Here is a 20,488-nt window from a genome sequence, read left to right as displayed (position 1 = left end):
GAAAAAGAGTATCACATGTGCATGTTTTCCTTGTAGTAGCAAAGTTATTATTAACTTAGTTAAAGTTAAAGTTATTATTCCTCCTAGCAGACCTTGTATTGTACTGTACTAACCCTGCAAACTGTTAACGCATTTACTGCCACCCGCGATTCAGTCTAATGTCCCTCACCGCTGGCCGTAACAGCGGTGGTCTTTTATTTTGAAAACCCCCAAAATTCACCCCAAATTAACCCGGAAGCTAAATGGCCTCTAACTAATGTGGCGATCGTCACTTTACAAGTCATCAGAAGCGTTAATATTGTAACCGCGACGTAGCGATGATTTCTTTTATGAGCCCCTGACATCTGTTCAAACACCTTAATCTGAGCTTCAATTCTCCTTCTTTGCAAAATTGTTTGTTTTTGCACAAACAATTTTGCACTAAACTATATTTTATTGAATTTGTTTTGGCGGTGAGTGACTTGTGGCTCAGTTGTAGCTTATCACACGATCGACAGGAGAGGAAGGAACCTGTCCCGGGTGTCACTCCCCATCGCTCTCCCCCGTTTCATGTCAGCTTACTGTACCAAATCAAATAAAGGCAAAAAAAAAGCCCCAAAACATATCTGGGGAGAAAAAAAAGGAAGGAACCCAAACACGGCCTGGACCGTGGAAGAGAGCAGAATCCCGCACTCGGGTCGATCGCCTCTCTGTGTTCTCTCTGCTTTTCAACACCCCCACCCCTGAATCCATGTCTGCCCCGCCCGCTCCACACCTCCTCTCACTCACTTCTATCCCTCCCTCTCTCTTCCTCTCTCCTCCGTTTTTCCCCTCTTTCTCCCTCTATTTCTCTCTGCGGAGCGCGAGAGAAACCAGGCCGCCCAAAACTAATGACAATAATAACTCTTTGAAATGTCGCCTGCGGTCTGCCCCCCCACCCCTCCCCCGCCCCTCGTTCCCCACACTCAAACCACTTTCTCCGTCTCCCTCTCTTCCCAATCTCTTCCCCGTACATCTGTGTGTGTGTGTGTGTGTGTGTGTGTGTGTGTGTGTGTGTGTGTGTGTGTGTGTGTGTGTGTGTGTGTGTGTGTGTGTGTGTGTGTGTGTGTGTGCGTCTCTCTTCTCCCAGGGCGGCTATTAGCCATCCGTTCCTTGCCTGCAGCACTTAGCTCTGAGGGCCGCGTGCAGAGAAGAGGAAAAGGGGGAATCAACCCAGCGAGAAAGAGAGGAGAGGAAAAAAGAGGGAATTAAATTGAGAGATCCACAGATGTCGCCGCCGTGCATTCTCCATCTGTCGCCCGCTGACGCACCCAGCAGCCTCTCCTCTCCTTCCCTCCCTCCCTCCCTCCCTCCCTCCCTCCCTCCGTCGCCTTTGTGTGCCCCCTGTCTCCTTATCTCTGTCATGATCCATCTCGCTATGATCCGTCTATGATCCAACTATGATCCCTCCATCCCTCCATCCATCCATCCATCCATCCACCCACCCACCCATCCATCCACCCATCCATCCCAGACAGACAGACAGACAGACAGACAGACAGACAGACAGACAGACAGACAGACAGACAGACAGACAGACAGACAGACAGACAGACAGACAGACAGACAGACAGACAGACAGACAGACAGACATCATGTCGATCTCTAACTGGTCGATATATGTCTGTCCATCTTTCAGTTTAATCTCTGTGGTATTCTATAGGTTGTGTCCTAGTTAACAGGGTTGCCGGGTGGGTTATCTACACTACAGTACATGGCCGCATGCATGCACACACGCATGCACGCACGCACGCACGCACGCACGCACGCACGCACGCACGCACGCACGCACGCACGCACGCACGCACGCACACACGCACGCACGCACGCATACACGCACGCACGCACACATACACACACACACACCTGGGTTCCTGTTGGTGGCGCGTCCTGCGGTCTGCTCAGGTTTGCTCTTCGGGGGCAGTCCATATGGGCCTGCAAAAGGTACAGATCAGTTTGAGTGGTGACTCACGGGGACACACAAAAAAACCCACATATGTGGCTGCCAAGTCTATGGACTTTCTAATGTTTGTACCATGTTTGTATGAAGAAGTGAGGCGCCGCTGTACTGTCTTTGGCAATGTACTGTACTGGAATCTTATCTTATTGAATCTTTTAAGGTGAAGACCAGGTATACTTAATGAACTCGTGGGTGTGGCCACAAAAAACATAATTTTAACACTGTCTGTACACTTTTTTGAAATAAATCTTCCTCCTAGTATAATCATAATACCTGATGTTTTAGAGGGGGGAAAAATCACGGCACTCCATCTTTAAATCCAGGCTCCCACAGAACCCGTTCTATTCACAAGCATTCAAATCCCCCGACACGTTGCTTTGGCTCCATCTCATTGTTTCCATTTGATATGTTGTCTGATGCTGCTTTTGTTTTTTTGTTTTTGTTTCATTACAGAGTGTCTAGCGTGCCTCCCGTTTGAATGTTGTTTCATATTTGACTGTTCTGTTGTGCTGTTTATCTTGTGCTGCACATGCAGCCCTCTGGTACACAACGCACGCACGTTGTTTTTAACCCATTGAGATCTGAGGACAATGGTCTACAAATGCCTTCTAGATCCTGACAGTTTTCTGAAGAACCCATGTTTCTATGTCAGTCGTCGTAATCTGTTATGTAATTGGCCGCCGACCCCCATCTGAAAATATGTAGTTCAAGGGACCTCCCAGAAGCAAAGATTTGAGTTAAAAAACGTTCGCTCTGAAAGATTATATATTCACTCGGTGCCGCGCTACGAGCTTGTAAATCTGCTATTTTTCAATATAGCTAAAGTCTAACATAATGCTTAAAACAAAAAGGGGTTCCCGTCACGAATGGGTTAAATGACTGTGCTCTATAAATAAGCTCGATTTGATTCGATTTGATGTGCCGTGTATAAATTAAGCATAATGGACCTATGGGCTATTTTGGAAGACTCTCCCGCCTATAACGACATGAGTACGCTTAATGAGGTTAACTGAGTGTTACGTGAACACTATGCCTGGTACTGTTTGTACTGTGTGTACTGTGTGTACCCACATCTGAAGCAGAGCACTGAACACTATGTGTACTGTGTGTACTGTGTGTACCCACATCTGATCTCAAGCACAGCACTGAACACTATGCGTACTGTGTGTACTGTGTGTACCCACATCTGATCTCAAGCACAGCACTGAACACTATGCGTACTGTGTGTACCCACATCTGATCTGAAGCACAGCACTGAACACTATGCGTACTGTGTGTACCCACATCTGATCTGAAGCACAGCACTGAACACTATGCGTACTGTGTGTACCCACATCTGAAGCACAGCACTGAACACTATACCATTCCTGCTATAGCACATAACACACAGAGATAGAGAGAGAGAAAGAGAGAGAGAGAGAGAGAGAGAGAGAGAGAGAGAGAGAGAGAGAGAGAGAGAGAGAGAGATGATTCTTTAATAGAGGCTCTCTTCTCCTTCCACTGCCATTACAGGGAAGCACATATTGATTGGACTGGATGCCCTGCGTGTGTGCGTGTGTACGTGTGTGTGTGTGTGCGTGCGCGCTGCTCAATGTGTCTGAATGGGGAACTAAAGAGGGGCTGTTGGTTTGATGGCTTCACACAGGCCCATAACGCCTTGTCATCTGACATCACTCAATCTGACCATCTGTCCAACGAGCCCTCTGATGGCCCTGGCATTACAGTTAGTTTACACGCACGCACGCACGCACGCACGCACGCACGCACGCACGCATGTATATATACACACACACGCACGCACGCACGCATGTATATATACACACACGCACGCCCACGCATGTATATATACACACATATGTGCACACGCGTGTACAGGAGGTACACACAGGCACAACCGTCATCATAAACCGTTTACGGCATTCTGACATGTACACAGGCTGTGTGTGTGTGTGCATGTGTGCATGTGTGTGCATGTGTGCGTGTGTGTGTGTGTGTGTGTGTGTGTGTGTGTGTGTGTGTGTGTGTGTGTGTGTGTGTGTGTGTGTGTGTGTGTTTGTGTGCGTGTGCGTGTGCGCGTCCAGCATCCTACACTAACTGACATTTAGAAAGAGAGAGAGAGAGACAGAGAGAGAGACAGAGAGAGAGAGAGAGAGAGAGGTCTGGGGCTATTGGCTCCCTGATGACAGCCAGCCAATCAAAACGTTAGGGAGTGGTTGCGGTCTGGATCAATAGGAAGCACTGTGTGGTCAGCGGGAGCCATCGACAGCGCGGTCACACAGACAGACAGACAGAGTACGTGCGCGTGCGCACGTGCGTGCGTGCTTGCGTGCGTAGCAGTGGAGTTCCATATCTCATCAGAGATCTCCATGAGGAGCACACCGCTTATTTAGACGACAAACAAAGCAGACGTGACCTTTCAGCCACACAGGAGATAAGACCACAACACACACACTGAGAGAGAGACCACAACACACACTGAGAGAGAGAGAGAGAGACCACAACACACACTGAGAGAGAGAGAGAGAGAGAGAGAGAGAGAGAGAGAGAGAGAGAGAGAGAGAGAGAGAGAGAGAGACCACAACACACACTGAGAGAGAGAGAGAGAGAGAGAGAGAGAGAGAGAGAGAGAGAGAGAGAGAGAGAGAGAAATAAATAGAGATAATGAGTGACAGAGTATAAGAGGAAAACAGAAAATGTGAGAGGAAAGCGAGGATGAGAAATGAAAGTAAGGAAGAGAGGCAGTGAGAGAGGGAGAGGGAGGGGGGGGGGGAAGGAGGGAGGAGAGGGGGAGGGGGGAGGAGGGGAAGGGGGAGAAAAAGTCAACAGGAGGTGATGAGGACGGGGATGAGGGGAATTTGAACAGAAGTCAGAATGCCACATGAATGAAAACAGGCCTCGAAAGAACATGACAAGAAAAAGCAAATACATGACTGGAAATGATGGGGGTGGAAGGGGGGGGGGGGGGGGGGGGGCAGTGTTGATTCTGACAGCAATTTAGTTTTAGTCAGTCTTTTGAGTAGTTTGAAGTATAATTGAGTCAACAAAATCTACAGGTGATTTTGACTGAAAGGTATATTTTTGGCAGGTCTTGATGGTGTCAGAATGGAAGATTTTGCACTTGGTTACATTCTGAAAATAGCCGATCTACAAGCTTGTAGATCTGCTATTTTTTTTGTAACCAAACATAGTTCTACTGGATCTCTTCTCCACTATAGTCTCTCTCTAACATTTTAGTCTAGTTTGTATTTGTTAACCTCGGAAACCCAGATGTTTTTATTTCCAGGGAGAAAAAAAAAGTCTGGGTCCGAGTCCACTTCAATTCGGCATAGTGTAGTGCAAACATCACTCACTCTCTGCTGATTACTGATCGTCTGCACCTTTGTTAAATTGACACACGCACACATATACACACACACACTCCTCTCTCTCTCTCTCTCTGTCGCTCTAATCAATTAGTCTCATGTCTAGCAGCTGCGCATAGTTTCTCGAGCTGCCTATGCCATAAAAAGCATAGGTGAGTTCCAGGCTAGTATTTGTTGACTCATATTTAGTCTCAGTTTTAGTCATCATAGCTTAGTTTCTATTCAGTTTTTCTTTAGTTCTTGGTCAGTGAAAAAGGGTGGTAATTTTTTGTCATTTAGCCGACGACATCAACACTGGGGTGGTGGGGGGGGACGGGGGGTGTGGGGGACGGACGGACGGACAAAGGGAATGATGGAGGGAGTAAAAAAAAGAAGACAAAGGGCAGAGAGATGGGCCGAAACGAAACGGCTGGGGGGATAAATGGAGGACGGGACGGGGGGTTTACGACAGATAGGAGAATAGAGGAGCAGCATGTGTGACGGACATGAGTGGAGGCACAGGAGGAGGCTGGGGGGGGTGGGGGGGGGGGGGGGGGGGAGAGAGAGAGGGGGGGAGGGAGGGAGGGAGGGAGGGAGAGAATAGAACGGAGGGGTGGAAATTCTCTAGCTGACTAGACTGATGTTGACCTGATAGCAACCACAGCTCCATTCAATACAACACGATAACAGCACTGTGTGTGTGTGTGTGTGTGTGTGTGTGTGTGTGTGTGTGTGTGTGTGTGTGTGTGTGTGTGCGTGCGTGCGTGCGTGCGTGAATGCGTGCGTGCATGCTTGAATGCGTGCATGCTTGAATGCGTGTATGCGTGTGCATGTGCATGTGCATGTGTGCGAGCATGTGCTAGTGGGTGTCTGAGTGGCCTTGAGTTGTTTGTGAGTTTGTTTCCCTGCGTATGTGTGTCCACTGTGTGTGTGTGTGTGTGTGCCTACGTGTGTATGTGCCTACGTGTGTGTGTGTGTGTGTGTGTGTGTGTGTGTGTGTGTGTGTGTGTGTGTGTGTGTGTGTGTGTGTGTGTGTGTGTGTGTGTGCGCGTGCGTGCGTGCGGGTCGTGTGAAGGACAGGTGCTATTATGTGTTGGCAATGTGCAGGTCAGGGAAATTGCTTGAACGGGCCTTTTTTCCGCTGCTTTCTTAAAACGCTGCATGCGGGCGGGTCATTACCGGGGACTCGGGGAGCTTTTTTTCCCTAACAAATTACAAGTGTTGCGCGTCTACGAGTCATTAAAAAGCGCTTACTGTGTACTTCAAGGTGGAATACAGTAATTTTGTTGTTATCAGCCATTTGCTGCCAGGCTCTGTACAGGCTTTGTACTGTACGTGCAGACTGACTTCATATGCTTGGCTGCGCATCGTGTCGCATACTGGAAATATCAAATCTACAAGCTCACGCCATACCGCACTGCGACACGTTGTGAGCTTGTATAGTCTAGATATTGTTGCCACGCGCACAGCAAAGTATATTAGGCCCTTAATGGTGCGCATGTGTGTGTGTGACTCTGTGTGCGGGCTGACACACTCGCATGGGTCTTGTGTTTAAGCCAACTTGCATACGTTTGCATGAATGTGTACTATATCCACCATAGAGTTATTATATAAGCTAAAGGGTGGACTGCCAGCTATTCATTTCAATGAAAGTTGCTCACTGGCAGGCGTGAATAGTTCTTATAACGTCAGCCTTCAGTCAGTGGGTGCAATTTGAGTTACTATTGTGTCAGTGGGAGCTTCAGCCATCAAGAGTCGACGCGCCTGCTCACTGGCGTTTGAAGCACCCGGAAGGACGCTCTACTTCTGAATTCTTCTTGATTTGGGCACTAACAGTTGGTGCCCAGAATGCAGAGGTGCTAAGTCGCCTGAACAAGAATTCATGAACAGGCCTGGGCCATGGCACAATGGTCCAGGCACCTTGGCTGGTAATCCAGTCTGGCAGTGTGCCGCGGGTTCAACTCCCGATCCCGGCAGCCTTTACTGCATGTCTTCCCCCCATTTTCCTGTCAGCCTACTGTCTGTCCCTCCATAACAAAATATATAAAAAAATAAAGGCGAAAGCCACAAAAAAAAACATAAAACAAAAAAAAAAAATCATGAACAAGCGCTCTGCGTTAAAACCCCAGCTGTGTGCTCTTTTACTCGTGCATGTATTTCGCCCGCCTGCAGTTCCAGCTTTGGCCAGTAGGGTAAGGAGGTCGTCTAGAGTCTATAGACGCCCTCCTACCCTATACTGGCCTAAAAAGTTTGGTAACCAAACTTTTTCAAAACTATTTAATGTCAAGGACCCCAAATTGACACTAATTAGCCCCGCGGACCCCCATTTGAAGAGATATGCCAGGGACCCCCATAAGAGAACATTTTTACGGCTCTAGCAGTGATTCTCAACTCGTTTAATTTCAAGGACTCTCAGTTTGACATGAATTAGGCTACATTTAATGGCATTTCTATCTTTAAGACCCCAATTTATATTGTAAAATCAAAGTTAATTTAACTGAGTGTACAGGGTCCATCCATTTGGTTCCATTTGTACACTCTCTGAGTTACAGACCCATAAGGGTCCATTTCGTTTCAAACTATCATCTAGCTGGGATCTCCCTCAAGGACCCCTAGGGGGTCCCTGGTCCCCACTTCGGGACCCAATGGTCTAGACAGTTTCCCAGACGCTCTGGGGGCCCTGCATGGTGTGCACCTGGACTTGCACCCGGCTCTCCAGCGTGGGGGAACCAAACGCGTATAGCGCTCATCCACAGGGGAATGAATCCATGGCCGTAGCCGAGGGACATGTTAGGCTTGTGGGGTCAGACAGGGATACTCTGTTACATTCACCCTCCATTCCCGTATGAATCCATGGCCGTAGCCAAGGGACATGTTAGGCTTGTGGGGTCAGACAGGGATACTCTGTTACATTCACCCTCCATTCCCGTATGAATCCATGGCCGTAGCCAAGGGACATGTTAGGCTTGTGGGGTCAGACAGGGATACTCTGTTACATTCACCCTCCATTCCCGTATGAATCCATGGCCGTAGCCAAGGGACATGTTAGGCTTGTGGGGTCAGACAGGGATACTCTGTTACATTCACCCTCCATTCCCGTATGAATCCATGGCCGTAGCCAAGGGACATGTTAGGCTTGTGGGGTCAGACAGGGATACTCTGTTACATTCACCCTCCATTCCCGTATGAATCCATGGCCGTAGCCAAGGGACATGTTAGGCTTGTGGGGTCAGACAGGGATACTCTGTTACATTCACCCTCCATTCCCGTATGAATCCATGGCCGTAGCCAAGGGACATGTTAGGCTTGTGGGGTCAGACAGGGATACTCTGTTACATTCACCCTCCATTCCCGTATGAATCCATGGCCGTAGCCAAGGGACATGTTAGGCTTGTGGGGTCAGACAGGGATACTCTGTTACATTCACCCTCCATTCCCGTATGAATCCATGGCCGTAGCCAAGGGACATGTTAGGCTTGTGGGGTCAGACAGGGATACTCTGTTACATTCACCCTCCATTCCCGTATGAATCCATGGCCGTAGCCAAGGGACATGTTAGGCTTGTGGGGTCAGACAGGGATACTCTGTTACATTCACCCTCCATTCCCGTATGAATCCATGGCCGTAGCCAAGGGACATGTTAGGCTTGTGGGGTCAGACAGGGATACTCTGTTACATTCACCCTCCATTCCCGTATGAATCCATGGCCGTAGCCAAGGGACATGTTAGGCTTGTGGGGTCAGACAGGGATACTCTGTTACATTCACCCTCCATTCCCGTATGAATCCATGGCCGTAGCCAAGGGACATGTTAGGCTTGTGGGGTCAGACAGGGATACTCTGTTACATTCACCCTCCATTCCCGTATGAATCCATGGCCGTAGCCAAGGGACATGTTAGGCTTGTGGGGTCAGACAGGGATACTCTGTTACATTCACCCTCCATTCCCGTATGAATCCATGGCCGTAGCCAAGGGACATGTTAGGCTTGTGGGGTCAGACAGGGATACTCTGTTACATTCACCCTCCATTCCCGTATGAATCCATGGCCGTAGCCAAGGGACATGTTAGGCTTGTGGGGTCAGACAGGGATACTCTGTTACATTCACCCTCCATTCCCGTATGAATCCATGGCCGTAGCCAAGGGACATGTTAGGCTTGTGGGGTCAGACAGGGATACTCTGTTACATTCACCCTCCATTCCCGTATGAATCCATGGCCGTAGCCAAGGGACATGTTAGGCTTGTGGGGTCAGACAGGGATACTCTGTTACATTCACCCTCCATTCCCGTATGAATCCATGGCCGTAGCCAAGGGACATGTTAGGCTTGTGGGGTCAGACAGGGATACTCTGTTACATTCACCCTCCATTCCCGTATGAATCCATGGCCGTAGCCAAGGGACATGTTAGGCTTGTGGGGTCAGACAGGGATACTCTGTTACATTCACCCTCCATTCCCGTATGAATCCATGGCCGTAGCCAAGGGACATGTTAGGCTTGTGGGGTCAGACAGGGATACTCTGTTACATTCACCCTCCATTCCCGTATGAATCCATGGCCGTAGCCAAGGGACATGTTAGGCTTGTGGGGTCAGACAGGGATACTCTGTTACAGTCACCCTCCATTCCCGTATGAATCCATGGCCGTAGCCAAGGGACATGTTAGGCTTGTGGGGTCAGACAGGGATACTCTGTTACATTCACCCTCCATTCCCGTATGAATCCATGGCCGTAGCCAAGGGACATGTTAGGCTTGTGGGGTCAGACAGGGATACTCTGTTACATTCACCCTCCATTCCCGTATGAATCCATGGCCGTAGCCAAGGGACATGTTAGGCTTGTGGGGTCAGACAGGGATACTCTGTTACAGTCACCCTCCATTCCCGTATGAATCCATGGCCGTAGCCAAGGGACATGTTAGGCTTGTGGGGTCAGACAGGGATACTCTGTTACAGTCACCCTCCATTCCCGTATGAATCCATGGCCGTAGCCAAGGGACATGTTAGGCTTGTGGGGTCAGACAGGGATACTCTGTTACAGTCACCCTCCATTCCCGTATGAATCCATGGCCGTAGCCAAGGGACATGTTAGGCTTGTGGGGTCAGACAGGGATACTCTGTTACATTCACCCTCCATTCCCGTATGAATCCATGGCCGTAGCCAAGGGACATGTTAGGCTTGTGGGGTCAGACAGGGATACTCTGTTACATTCACCCTCCATTCCCGTATGAATCCATGGCCGTAGCCAAGGGACATGTTAGGCTTGTGGGGTCAGACAGGGATACTCTGTTACAGTCACCCTCCATTCCCGTATGAATCCATGGCCGTAGCCAAGGGACATGTTAGGCTTGTGGGGTCAGACAGGGATACTCTGTTACAGTCACCCTCCATTCCCGTATGAATCCATGGCCGTAGCCAAGGGACATGTTAGGCTTGTGGGGTCAGACAGGGATACTCTGTTACAGTCACCCTCCATTCCCGTATGAATCCATGGCCGTAGCCAAGGGACATGTTAGGCTTGTGGGGTCAGACAGGGATACTCTGTTACATTCACCCTCCATTCCCGTATGAATCCATGGCCGTAGCCAAGGGACATGTTAGGCTTGTGGGGTCAGACAGGGATACTCTGTTACATTCACCCTCCATTCCCGTATGAATCCATGGCCGTAGCCAAGGGACATGTTAGGCTTGTGGGGTCAGACAGGGATACTCTGTTACATTCACCCTCCATTCCCGTATGAATCCATGGCCGTAGCCAAGGGACATGTTAGGCTTGTGGGGTCAGACAGGGATACTCTGTTACATTCACCCTCCATTCCCGTATGAATCCATGGCCGTAGCCAAGGGACATGTTAGGCTTGTGGGGTCAGACAGGGATACTCTGTTACAGTCACCCTCCATTCCCGGACGAGATAGACCAAGCGTAATCACCTTAACCCATTTAGGCCTGACGTCGAAAACCCTATGTTTCTATATCAGTAGGTGCTCAATATTTCATGTCAAGGAACCCAAACAATATATGTAATTGGCTGCCGACCCCCATTGTTCCAGGGACACCCCAGAAGCAAAGATTTGAGTTAAAAACGTTCGCTCTGAAAGAATATGTATTCAAAGATTTGCACCACATTTTCACTACTTTTCAAAAATATCAGACCTACAAGCTCATAGCGCGCCACTCGGTGGCGCGCTATGAGCTTGTAGATCTGATATTTTTCAATAGCTAAAGTATAACATAATGCTTAGTTAAAACACCAAAAGGGGTTCCCGCCCAGAATGGCTTAATGGATTCAAACGCAAAAAAAGTCTCCCGCATGGGAAATCAAACCTCTATACCGCGCTCCCAATTTACAGGAGTCCCTCTTGGCCAAGGGAGACAGTATTAGCCGTGTGGTCCGCAGGCCGGGCCGGGCTACAAACTGTGGTGGAAAGTAACCATGAAGTACTGTACAATTTAGAGGTATATACTGTACTTGACTTGACTTGAGTAATTCCAACTTCCAACTGTTTCACTTCTACTCCACTACATCCTTTAGTTCAGGGGTTCTCAACCCGTGGGTCGCGACCCCTCGGGGGGGGTCGCCAAAATATTTTAGGGGGTCCCCAAATTATTAAAAAAAAAAAAAAAAAAAAAAGATTTTGTTTCAAATTTTATTTTCACGATTTTTCAAAAATAGCAGACCTACAAGCTATGAGCTTGTAGATCTGCTATTTTTCAATAGCTAAATTATAACAATGCTTAAAACACCAAAAGGGGTTCCCGCCCAAAATGGTTTAAGGTTATTGTAGCAGTCAATTTATATTGGGGGTCGGGAGGGGGCGGGGCGGGGGTCCCGAGACATTGCCAAAGCATTTCCGGGGGTCCCCGGCCAAAAACGTTGAGAACCCCTGCTTTAGTTGATTGAAACCTTTATTTATTCTCGAAAAAGCATTGAGGTTCACCCTCGTTTGTGTATGCCGAGATCACATACACAAAATCAAAAATTAAGACAAATCTACGAGTAAGGCATAAAGATATAACACACAAGCAGTTACTATAGTTACTACTTTATACTTATTATTACAAAACATATAATAACCGGCATTTGAAAATATAGCTGATCAGCTATTTTCAAATGCTGTTTTTTATACATTTGAAAACTTAAAATGGGACATTCTGTATAATGATCGAGTACTTTTACTTTTGGTACTTTAAGAAGCCTATACATACTATAAAATAGCTCAAGGCTCTATTGCTGATTACTTAGGTTAGAACCCGCCGCAGTGGTGTCCGGTTAGAACTTAAACCAGGATGCTTCGACTTCTGCCTTCTCCCTGAAGCCGACCCTTGTTATATATTCTCCGACTATGCTTGTCACGATGACTAAGCCAGTTAGATTTATCCATATATGGTTCTACCACATCTATCTGATATGAGCACTAGGTCGGCTCGGGCCAAATATAGGGATTGTCATACTAGACATGTCATATGTCATATAGCCCAACGTCCTAGTCGGATATCCCCATATATAGGGAATAAATATCCAATGAGCAACTACTCAGATCCAACAACATGACTGGAAGTGTGTGTGTGTGTGCGTGCGTGCGCTTGTGTGTGCGTGTGTGCGTGAGAGACAAGGGGGATGGGAGATAACGGTGGAAGTGAAAGAGTTAGCTTCCCGATAAGAGAAACGTACTGTATATGCAAAACGTATATTTAACGACACATGTGCTTATCGTGTGCTTATCGTGTGCTTATCGTGTGCTTATCGTGCATGCGTGCGTGCGTGCGTGCGTGCGTGCGTGCGTGCGCTGTGCATTGGACATGCAGCGTCCACCCCCTCCCAAGGACGTTGGGACAGTCACGCTGTGCCAGACCACAGTGTAGTATAGAGGAACCAGATAGAGATGCCGTAGTGAGACCACAGTGTAGTGCAGTGAGGAACCAGATAGAGATGCCGTAGTGAGACCACAGTGTAGTGTAGAGGAACCAGATAGAGATGCCGTAGTGAGACCACAGTGTAGTATAGAGGAACCAGATAGAGATGCCGTAGTGAGACCACAGTGTAGTGCAGTGAGGAACCAGATAGAGATGCCGTAGTGAGACCACAGTGTAGTGTAGTGAGGAACCAGATAGAGATGCCGTAGTGAGACCACAGTGTAGTGTAGTGAGGAACCAGATAGAGATGCCGTAGTGAGACCACAGTGTAGTGCAGTGAGGAACCAGATAGAGATGCCGTAGTGAGACCACAGTGTAGTGCAGTGAGGAACCAGATAGAGATGCCGTAGTGAGACCACAGTGTAGTGTAGTGAGGAAGCAGATAGAGATGCCGTAGTGCGGTCGATGTTCCCCAAAACACTGGCTCGGGATACCATTTCTATTACGGGTCACGAGCAACAACAGACCTTTCCCCGTTTCCTCCCATTAGTATTTATTTATTTTTAGCTTACATTTTTTGTAAGTAAGTTTTAGACATCAAAGAAATTATATAAATACATGAAAAAAACATGCGTGAAAATAGCAAATCTACAATCTGACAATGCATCGCAGCAACGTATTGTGAGCTTGTAGATCGGCTATTTTCACTATAGTGGGTCCCGGGGGGAGGATATCAAATTTCGCTAAAACGTTTCGGAAAATCGGAACAACTGGTATAGAGAGAGAGAGAGACTGAGGAAGAGAGAGAGAGAGAGAGAGACTGAGGAAGAGAGAGAGAGACTGAGGAAGAGAGAGAGAGAGAGAGAGAGAGAGACTGAGGAGGAGAGGGAGAGAGAGGACTTACTCTGTCCCACTTTTAGGACCACCTTCATGCCTTGTGTGGCACACACTCCTCCCCGCATACCCTCCAGGCCCTGGCGCGTCCCGTCTGATGTAGCTGCAGGAGAGAGAGAGAGAGAGAGAGAGAGAGAGAGAGAGAGAGAAAGGACACAGAAAATGGATCAATTATGGATACTAGGGCAGTGGCTCCCAGATGGTGGACAGAGAGAGAGGCACACTGGTACATGTGTGTCTGGAGAGATAAGTCCAGGTGTGCCTTTGGGATTTTTTGTGACTGCCACACATTATAATTGCAATAAAACATTTCAGTACTTCAGTACTGTGGTGTGCGTGTGCGTGTGCGTGTGCGTGTGTGTTTGTGTGTGTGTGTGTGTGCACTTGTTTCCCCAAAGCAGAGAACATTTTCTTTCCGAAAGATTTATTTTGACCACTTATTTGACGCCCTATTTTGGGGATGTCATTATAGACCCGCGGAGTGTCCATTTGGGTCGATTGTTACACTGCGCACAAGCACACACGCACACGCACACACACACACACACATGCACAAGCACACACACACATGTACGCACACGCACAGGAAACTCACATGTGAAAGTCAGAAACAGTCACGCCTCTCTCTCTCTCTTTGCCTCTCTCTCTCTTTCCCTCTCTCTCTCTCTCTCTCTTTCCCTCTCTCTCTCTCTCTCTCTACATGTACGTGCAGCACCAACAACAATGGTGGCCATTCATAGTGGTCTGCCATTCTGACGCGGCGGTGACGCAGACGATACAAAACAAATAATAATTATATATATAGCCTATATATATATATATTCCACCAGAAGCACCCTTTAAAAAAAAAAGGTCCTCATTTAGCAAGCCCACTGGAATTCATCAACACCCCTGCTGTGGTCGCGTTGGACCCGGCCCGCTGCTAATAAAGCCCCCATTAGCGTTTGGACTGGGCCAAAATATCTGGATGAAGGAAGGGGGGGTGAGGGTGAGGGGGGGGTGACCCACAGATTGGCCCGACGGAGAGGGGAGAGCGGTAATCCAATCAACGGCTCATATTATGAAATAAAATAAAAATAAAAGTGCCCAAGAGACTATGGGACTATAGTACGTATAGGGAAAGTGAATACAGGCTTGCGGTGAATGAATTCAGTGTTAAAACCCTGCATGGTGTAAGTACTGCGACGTGGACCTCTGTCGCCTCGTGTTACTGCTTTTCGCTTGCGTTCCAATTAGTTGAATTATAGAGAGGGGGGAGGTTTCACCGTCGCACGAAAGGCTTCCATCAAACCACCAGAGAACCGGGCTTGATACCTTCTTCTCATAGGTGCATGTGCGTGCGTGCGTGCGTGCGTGCGTGCGTGCGTGCGTGCGTGCGTGCGTGCGTGCGTGCGTGCGTGCGTGCGAGTGTGTGGGAGAGGCAGTGCAGACCACGTGAGCATGAAATCCAGTTATAATATCACACCTCTGCCTACATGAGGCACGTCAGCACATGCATTATAGATCACAGACGCAGAGGTCACACACCGGACGGAGACGCAGAGAGGTGCGACGCCACGGCGCTACGGATCAGAAGTGACAGCAGAGAGAGAGAGAGAGAGAGAGAGGGGGGGGAGAGAGAGAGAGAGAGAGAGAGAGAGACAGAGACAGAGACAGAGACAGAGACAGACAGACAGACAGACAGACAGACAGACAGACAGACAGACAGACAGACAGACAGACAGACAGACAGACAGACAGACAGACAGACAGACAGACAGACAGACAGACAGAGGAGCAGTGGTGGAAAATGTACTCACATTTTTTCACTTAAAGTAAAAAGTATCAATACTGCAATATAGAAATACTCTCTGTTACAAGTTAAAAGTCCAGAATTCAAAATGGTGTACATGGCAATACTGGGCATTAGAAGTATAGATGCACAATATAAGTGGTATATCGAAATCTGATCGGCCATAACAATGCCATGTCGGATCGGTCTCAAAATAATCCATTAAAGCTGGTGACCTGCTGAGATATGTGACAATCATGTAGATCAGGGGTTCTCAACCCGTGGGTCGCGACCCCTCGGGGGGTCGCCAAATTATTTTAGGGGGTCCCCAAATTATTTTCAAAAAAAAAAATGTTTTTTTAAATTTTATTTTCACGATTTTTCAAAAATAGCAGACCTACAAGCTCGTAGCGCGCCACTCGGTGGCGCGCTATGAGCTTGTAGATCTGCTATTTTTCAATAGCTAAATTATAACAATGCTTAAAACACCAAAAGGGGTTCCCGCCCAAAATGGTTTAAGGTTATTGTAGCAGTCAATTTATATTGGGGGTCGGGAGGGGGCGGGGCGGGGGTCCCGAGACGTTGCCAAAGCATTTCCGGGGGTCCCCGGACAAAAACGTTGAGAACCCCTGATGTAGATCAAATAATGTCAGTGTCCGAACGTAAGTCACTGTGGTTTGTTGAGTTCAACCTAGATGTATTTAGGCCACTTATTTAAAGACCTCCATGTAAGTTATTAAAAGTCCACAAGACGGTCACATATCTCGGCAGGTCACCAATTTCACCGTAACACGGCTGGAGTGACTGGGTGTGAGTGGCCGAGATTTTGGGCTATTGGAATTTTTTTGGACACAATGCCACTGTTGGGGTGAAAACTGTTGGAAATGGATACATTGGATCCAATGTAGTAATTAGTTAGTAGTCACTAGCTCTTGTTAATTCACACTTTTCATTGTTTAGATATTTATAAAAACCTACAGATGAGCTCAACCACTTTCACTTGAAAACATTTTCAAAAATAGCAAACACACGAGGTTGTAGATCTGCTATTTGTGCTACTGGGTTAAAATATGGAGGTACAATGTCTGCCTGACGGCAACAATGTATAAAATGACTATGCTTTGGGCAGAATCCTTTTATGTTCGTATATAATATTTTTTTCTTCTTTCAGTTTTTACTTAAATAACTTAAATTAATGTCCTATTTCACGAGAGCTCGGAGAGCTGCTATTAAAACCCTGAGAAGTTATAGGTTCTCACGGAATATGTAGAAGAAAATGTAGCGGTGGTGGCAGTACAATGATTCTGGTACTAATCCTTTGTAAAGCAAGCGTTTTGTTTTCACCCGCGTACGCGAACTGTATCTGCACCCAGCGCTTCAATTCATCTTCACAGGAAAACATTGCTCTTTAGAAATGCTTAAGCAGATTTCACGCAGACTTATCACTGTACAAAATATCCCTGGTATCCACCTCTTCATCCCTGTCGGTCCACATCTATTCCTGTCCCTCTTATAACACTAGTAGCCTTGAATCCTTTATGGGAAAAGAAATAATGTTCATTTTTTTTCCTCCCAAGGTTGTAAATTAGCATGTCTGTAGCTAAGCAGAGAGAGAGAGAGAGAGAGAGAGAGAGAGAGAGAGAGAGAGAGAGAGAGAGAGAGATTAATTTCAATGGAAGTTGCTCACTGGCGTCTGAAGCACCCAGAAGAACTCTCTACTTCTGCGATCTTCTCGATTTGGGCACCAACATGTGGAAGTGCTAACTCGCCTAAACGTGCCTGAATCGATTCATGAACGAGCACCATTTAGACCTGAGCTCGATTCTACAAAAATTCTAAATCATGACAGTTACCTGAAAAACCTATGTTTCTATATATGTCAGTGGTGCTGTCAGGACCCCAAAAATGTATTTTTGGGGTATTTGGCCTCCGACCCCCATCTCAAAATATGTTGTTCCAGGGACCCCCCCCCCAGAAGCAAAGATGTGAGTTAAAAACGTTTGCTCTGAAAGATTATATATTCCAAATTTGCGCCACATTTTCACGAATTTTCAAAAATAGCGGCTTCAACGTTTCCCAGCCCTTCTGGTATGGGGGCCTGCTGGTGTGAGATCAGGAAAGGTGGAGAAGGACAGGTGGGGTACGGACTACAGAGAGCTGGAAGGGACAATAAGGACGGATGAGGGAGGGATAAATGCGGCAGGAGGGGTGTTGATGATGGTGTGCCTGCGGTGTGTCTGCACGCCCCACTGGGGGGGCCACGCTTTATACCACTTAACCCACCCCACGGTTCTCAACCTGTGGACCTGGCCCTCTGGGCACAGAGAGAGAGAGAGACGGGGGGGGGGGGGGGAGAGAGAGAGAGAGAGAGAGAGAGAGAGAGAAAGAACTGGGCGGACAAGGTGAGAGACAGAGAGGGAGGTGAAATGTGTTAAATTCAGGTTAAATAGAAGAGGGATGTCTGGGCCGAGCAAGGGAACAGAGGAAATCATATATAAAAAAGGTTTTGGAAAGGGAAAGGGAAAAGGATAGGAGAGAGAGAGAGAGAGAGAGAGAGAGAGAGAGAGGGGGGGGGGAAGACATGCGATTTCTGAAAATAATGTCTTCTGACATGCGGGGGAAGATTCTGATATGATGGGAGCCAGGGCAACGAGGGAGATGAGGTGAGAAAGAGAGAGAGAGAGAGACAGAGAGAGAGAGAGAGAGAGAAGGCGGTGGGGGGGGGGGGGGTACGAGACGTGCAGCTAGGAGGGAGTGTCAGAGACTGATTGGCTGTGACAAGCTGTTGCTGATATGACGAGAACAACAGACAATGGGACGAAGAAGAAGATGACCCGCACCGAAAGAGACAGAGAGAGAGAGAGAGAGAGAGAGAGAGAGAGAGAGAGAGAGACAGAGAGAGAGGGGGGGGGGGGGTCGGTGAAGAGAAAGGTCATGGGCTAAGGAGGCAGCGAGCGAGAGAAGATAAAGTTAGAAGGAACGTTGTGCCAGATTACAGGTCCATAAAAGAACGCAATGTCTCCTCGTTATGGAAAAGTGGAGCGGTAATAAATATACAGAGAACATCGCAGAGAGAGAGAGAGAGAGACATATAGAGGTGATGAAAAGAGTGCAAGCAATGGAGAAAAAGAGACAAACAAAAAAACAAAAAACTAACAAAGCACAAAACGAAGAGTTTAATAGGCCCCGATAGCGGCCCCGATAGCGGCCCCGATAGCGGCCCCTAGAGGCCGTGCTGCCCCTTACACCCAGCGAGACCAAGGCGGTTTGATCCGTCAACGGCTGTCGTTTCTCAAAGACTGTTATTTCTCAAAGACTTAGTTATTTGAAAGTGACCAGATGTTTGAAGATTTTGTTTAGTATTTGTGCTGCCATGTGGTTGTGGGGGGAAAAATATATGTGAATAATTGCTTTGAAAATACTATGTTGTAAAGAAAAATCAATAAACATATGTTTTTTAAAAAAAAAGAAAAGTGACCAGATGGTATTAGTGAATTATAATGTGGTCTGGTTCGGGTGGAAACATCATATGTCTTTTCAGGATAAAATAATAATAATAATCAAAAGCAGCAGATCTACAGAGCTCGCAGAGCTGCTACGGTTGTGTGATGTTGAAGTACGATCAAGTATAGGGCGTTAAGACCTGGAACGCATCTGTGTCGCCTTGGCTTTTAACCACTTTAACCATTATTTTAAACTTTAGCCATTGAAAAATAGCAGATATACAAGCTCATAGCACGGCGATAATGAGCTTGTATATCTGCTATTTTTGAAAAATCGTGAAAAAGTGTGAAAGTCTTTGAATATATATATTCTTTCACAGCAAACGTTTTTAACTTATACCCGTATATCTTTGCTTCTGGGGGGTCCCTGGAACTACATATTTTCAGAGGGGGGTTGGCGGCCAATTACATATAATTTTTGGGCTCCTTGACATTAAATAGTTTGAGAACCAGATATCGAAACATATAGGTTTTTCCGAAAACTGTCATGATTTATGGAAGACATTTTGTAGAATCTGGTCTCAGGTCTTAATGGGTTAACTTGAACTTGAAAATAAGGACATAAGAGATTTCTGCCTGACATCAACGATATCATCATCAACCTATATGCATTGATTGCCATAGTCATGTATATATACTCATTCTACAGTTTATTTTATATAGTCATGTATATATTATATACTCATTGTCATTCTACAGTTTATTTTTCAGCGAACAACATGGTCATAGTGATAGTGTGTAAAGCAGGCTTCAGAGTGTCCTGAGACTGAGAGCCGTCATTAGAAATCAGATTGGTATTCAAACCACCGGCTAGGTACCGGTATGTGGTTCAAATCTAATTCTCATTCACGCTGAGGAAGGCCTAACGGGACGAAATGTCCGTTGTTGCTGCTGCAAATAATAAACCAAAAATCCTAAATGGATTAAAAGTGAGTGCTGGTATTCCTTTCCATTGACTATTCCTACCAAAACCGTGCACCTGATATACTTTTTTTTTTGTCAAATAGGTTTTTATTGAGAACAGATTATAAATTGTTGTAGATTAAACATTGTGATATGAATTACATTTTTCTTTTATAGAAAACAAAAAAATGAAAGGACAAAAAAGAGAAAGAAAACCCTCAACCCTCCCACCCATACTGCTCAGT

At 47.0% G+C, this 20,488-nt stretch overlaps 1 protein-coding gene across 1 annotated transcript in view; it reads right to left on the bottom strand.

Moving 5' to 3' along the window:
• The window catches only part of efnb3b (ephrin-B3b), a gene marked incomplete at both ends in the record, with an annotated part of 109,480 nt that overhangs the window by 6,488 nt on the left and 82,504 nt on the right, over positions 1-20,488 (bottom strand). Inside the window, 2 exons of the mRNA XM_079491501.1 lie at positions 1,885-1,953; positions 14,077-14,169. Coding sequence (XP_079347627.1) covers positions 1,885-1,953; positions 14,077-14,169 — 162 coding nt within the window. The remainder of the gene's footprint in view (positions 1-1,884; positions 1,954-14,076; positions 14,170-20,488) is intronic.

This window comes from Electrona antarctica (genome assembly GCF_951216825.1).
Source record: "Electrona antarctica genome assembly, chromosome: 21".
NCBI lineage: Eukaryota > Metazoa > Chordata > Actinopteri > Myctophiformes > Myctophidae > Electrona > Electrona antarctica.
This window is presented reverse-complemented; position numbering and strand designations above follow the sequence as displayed.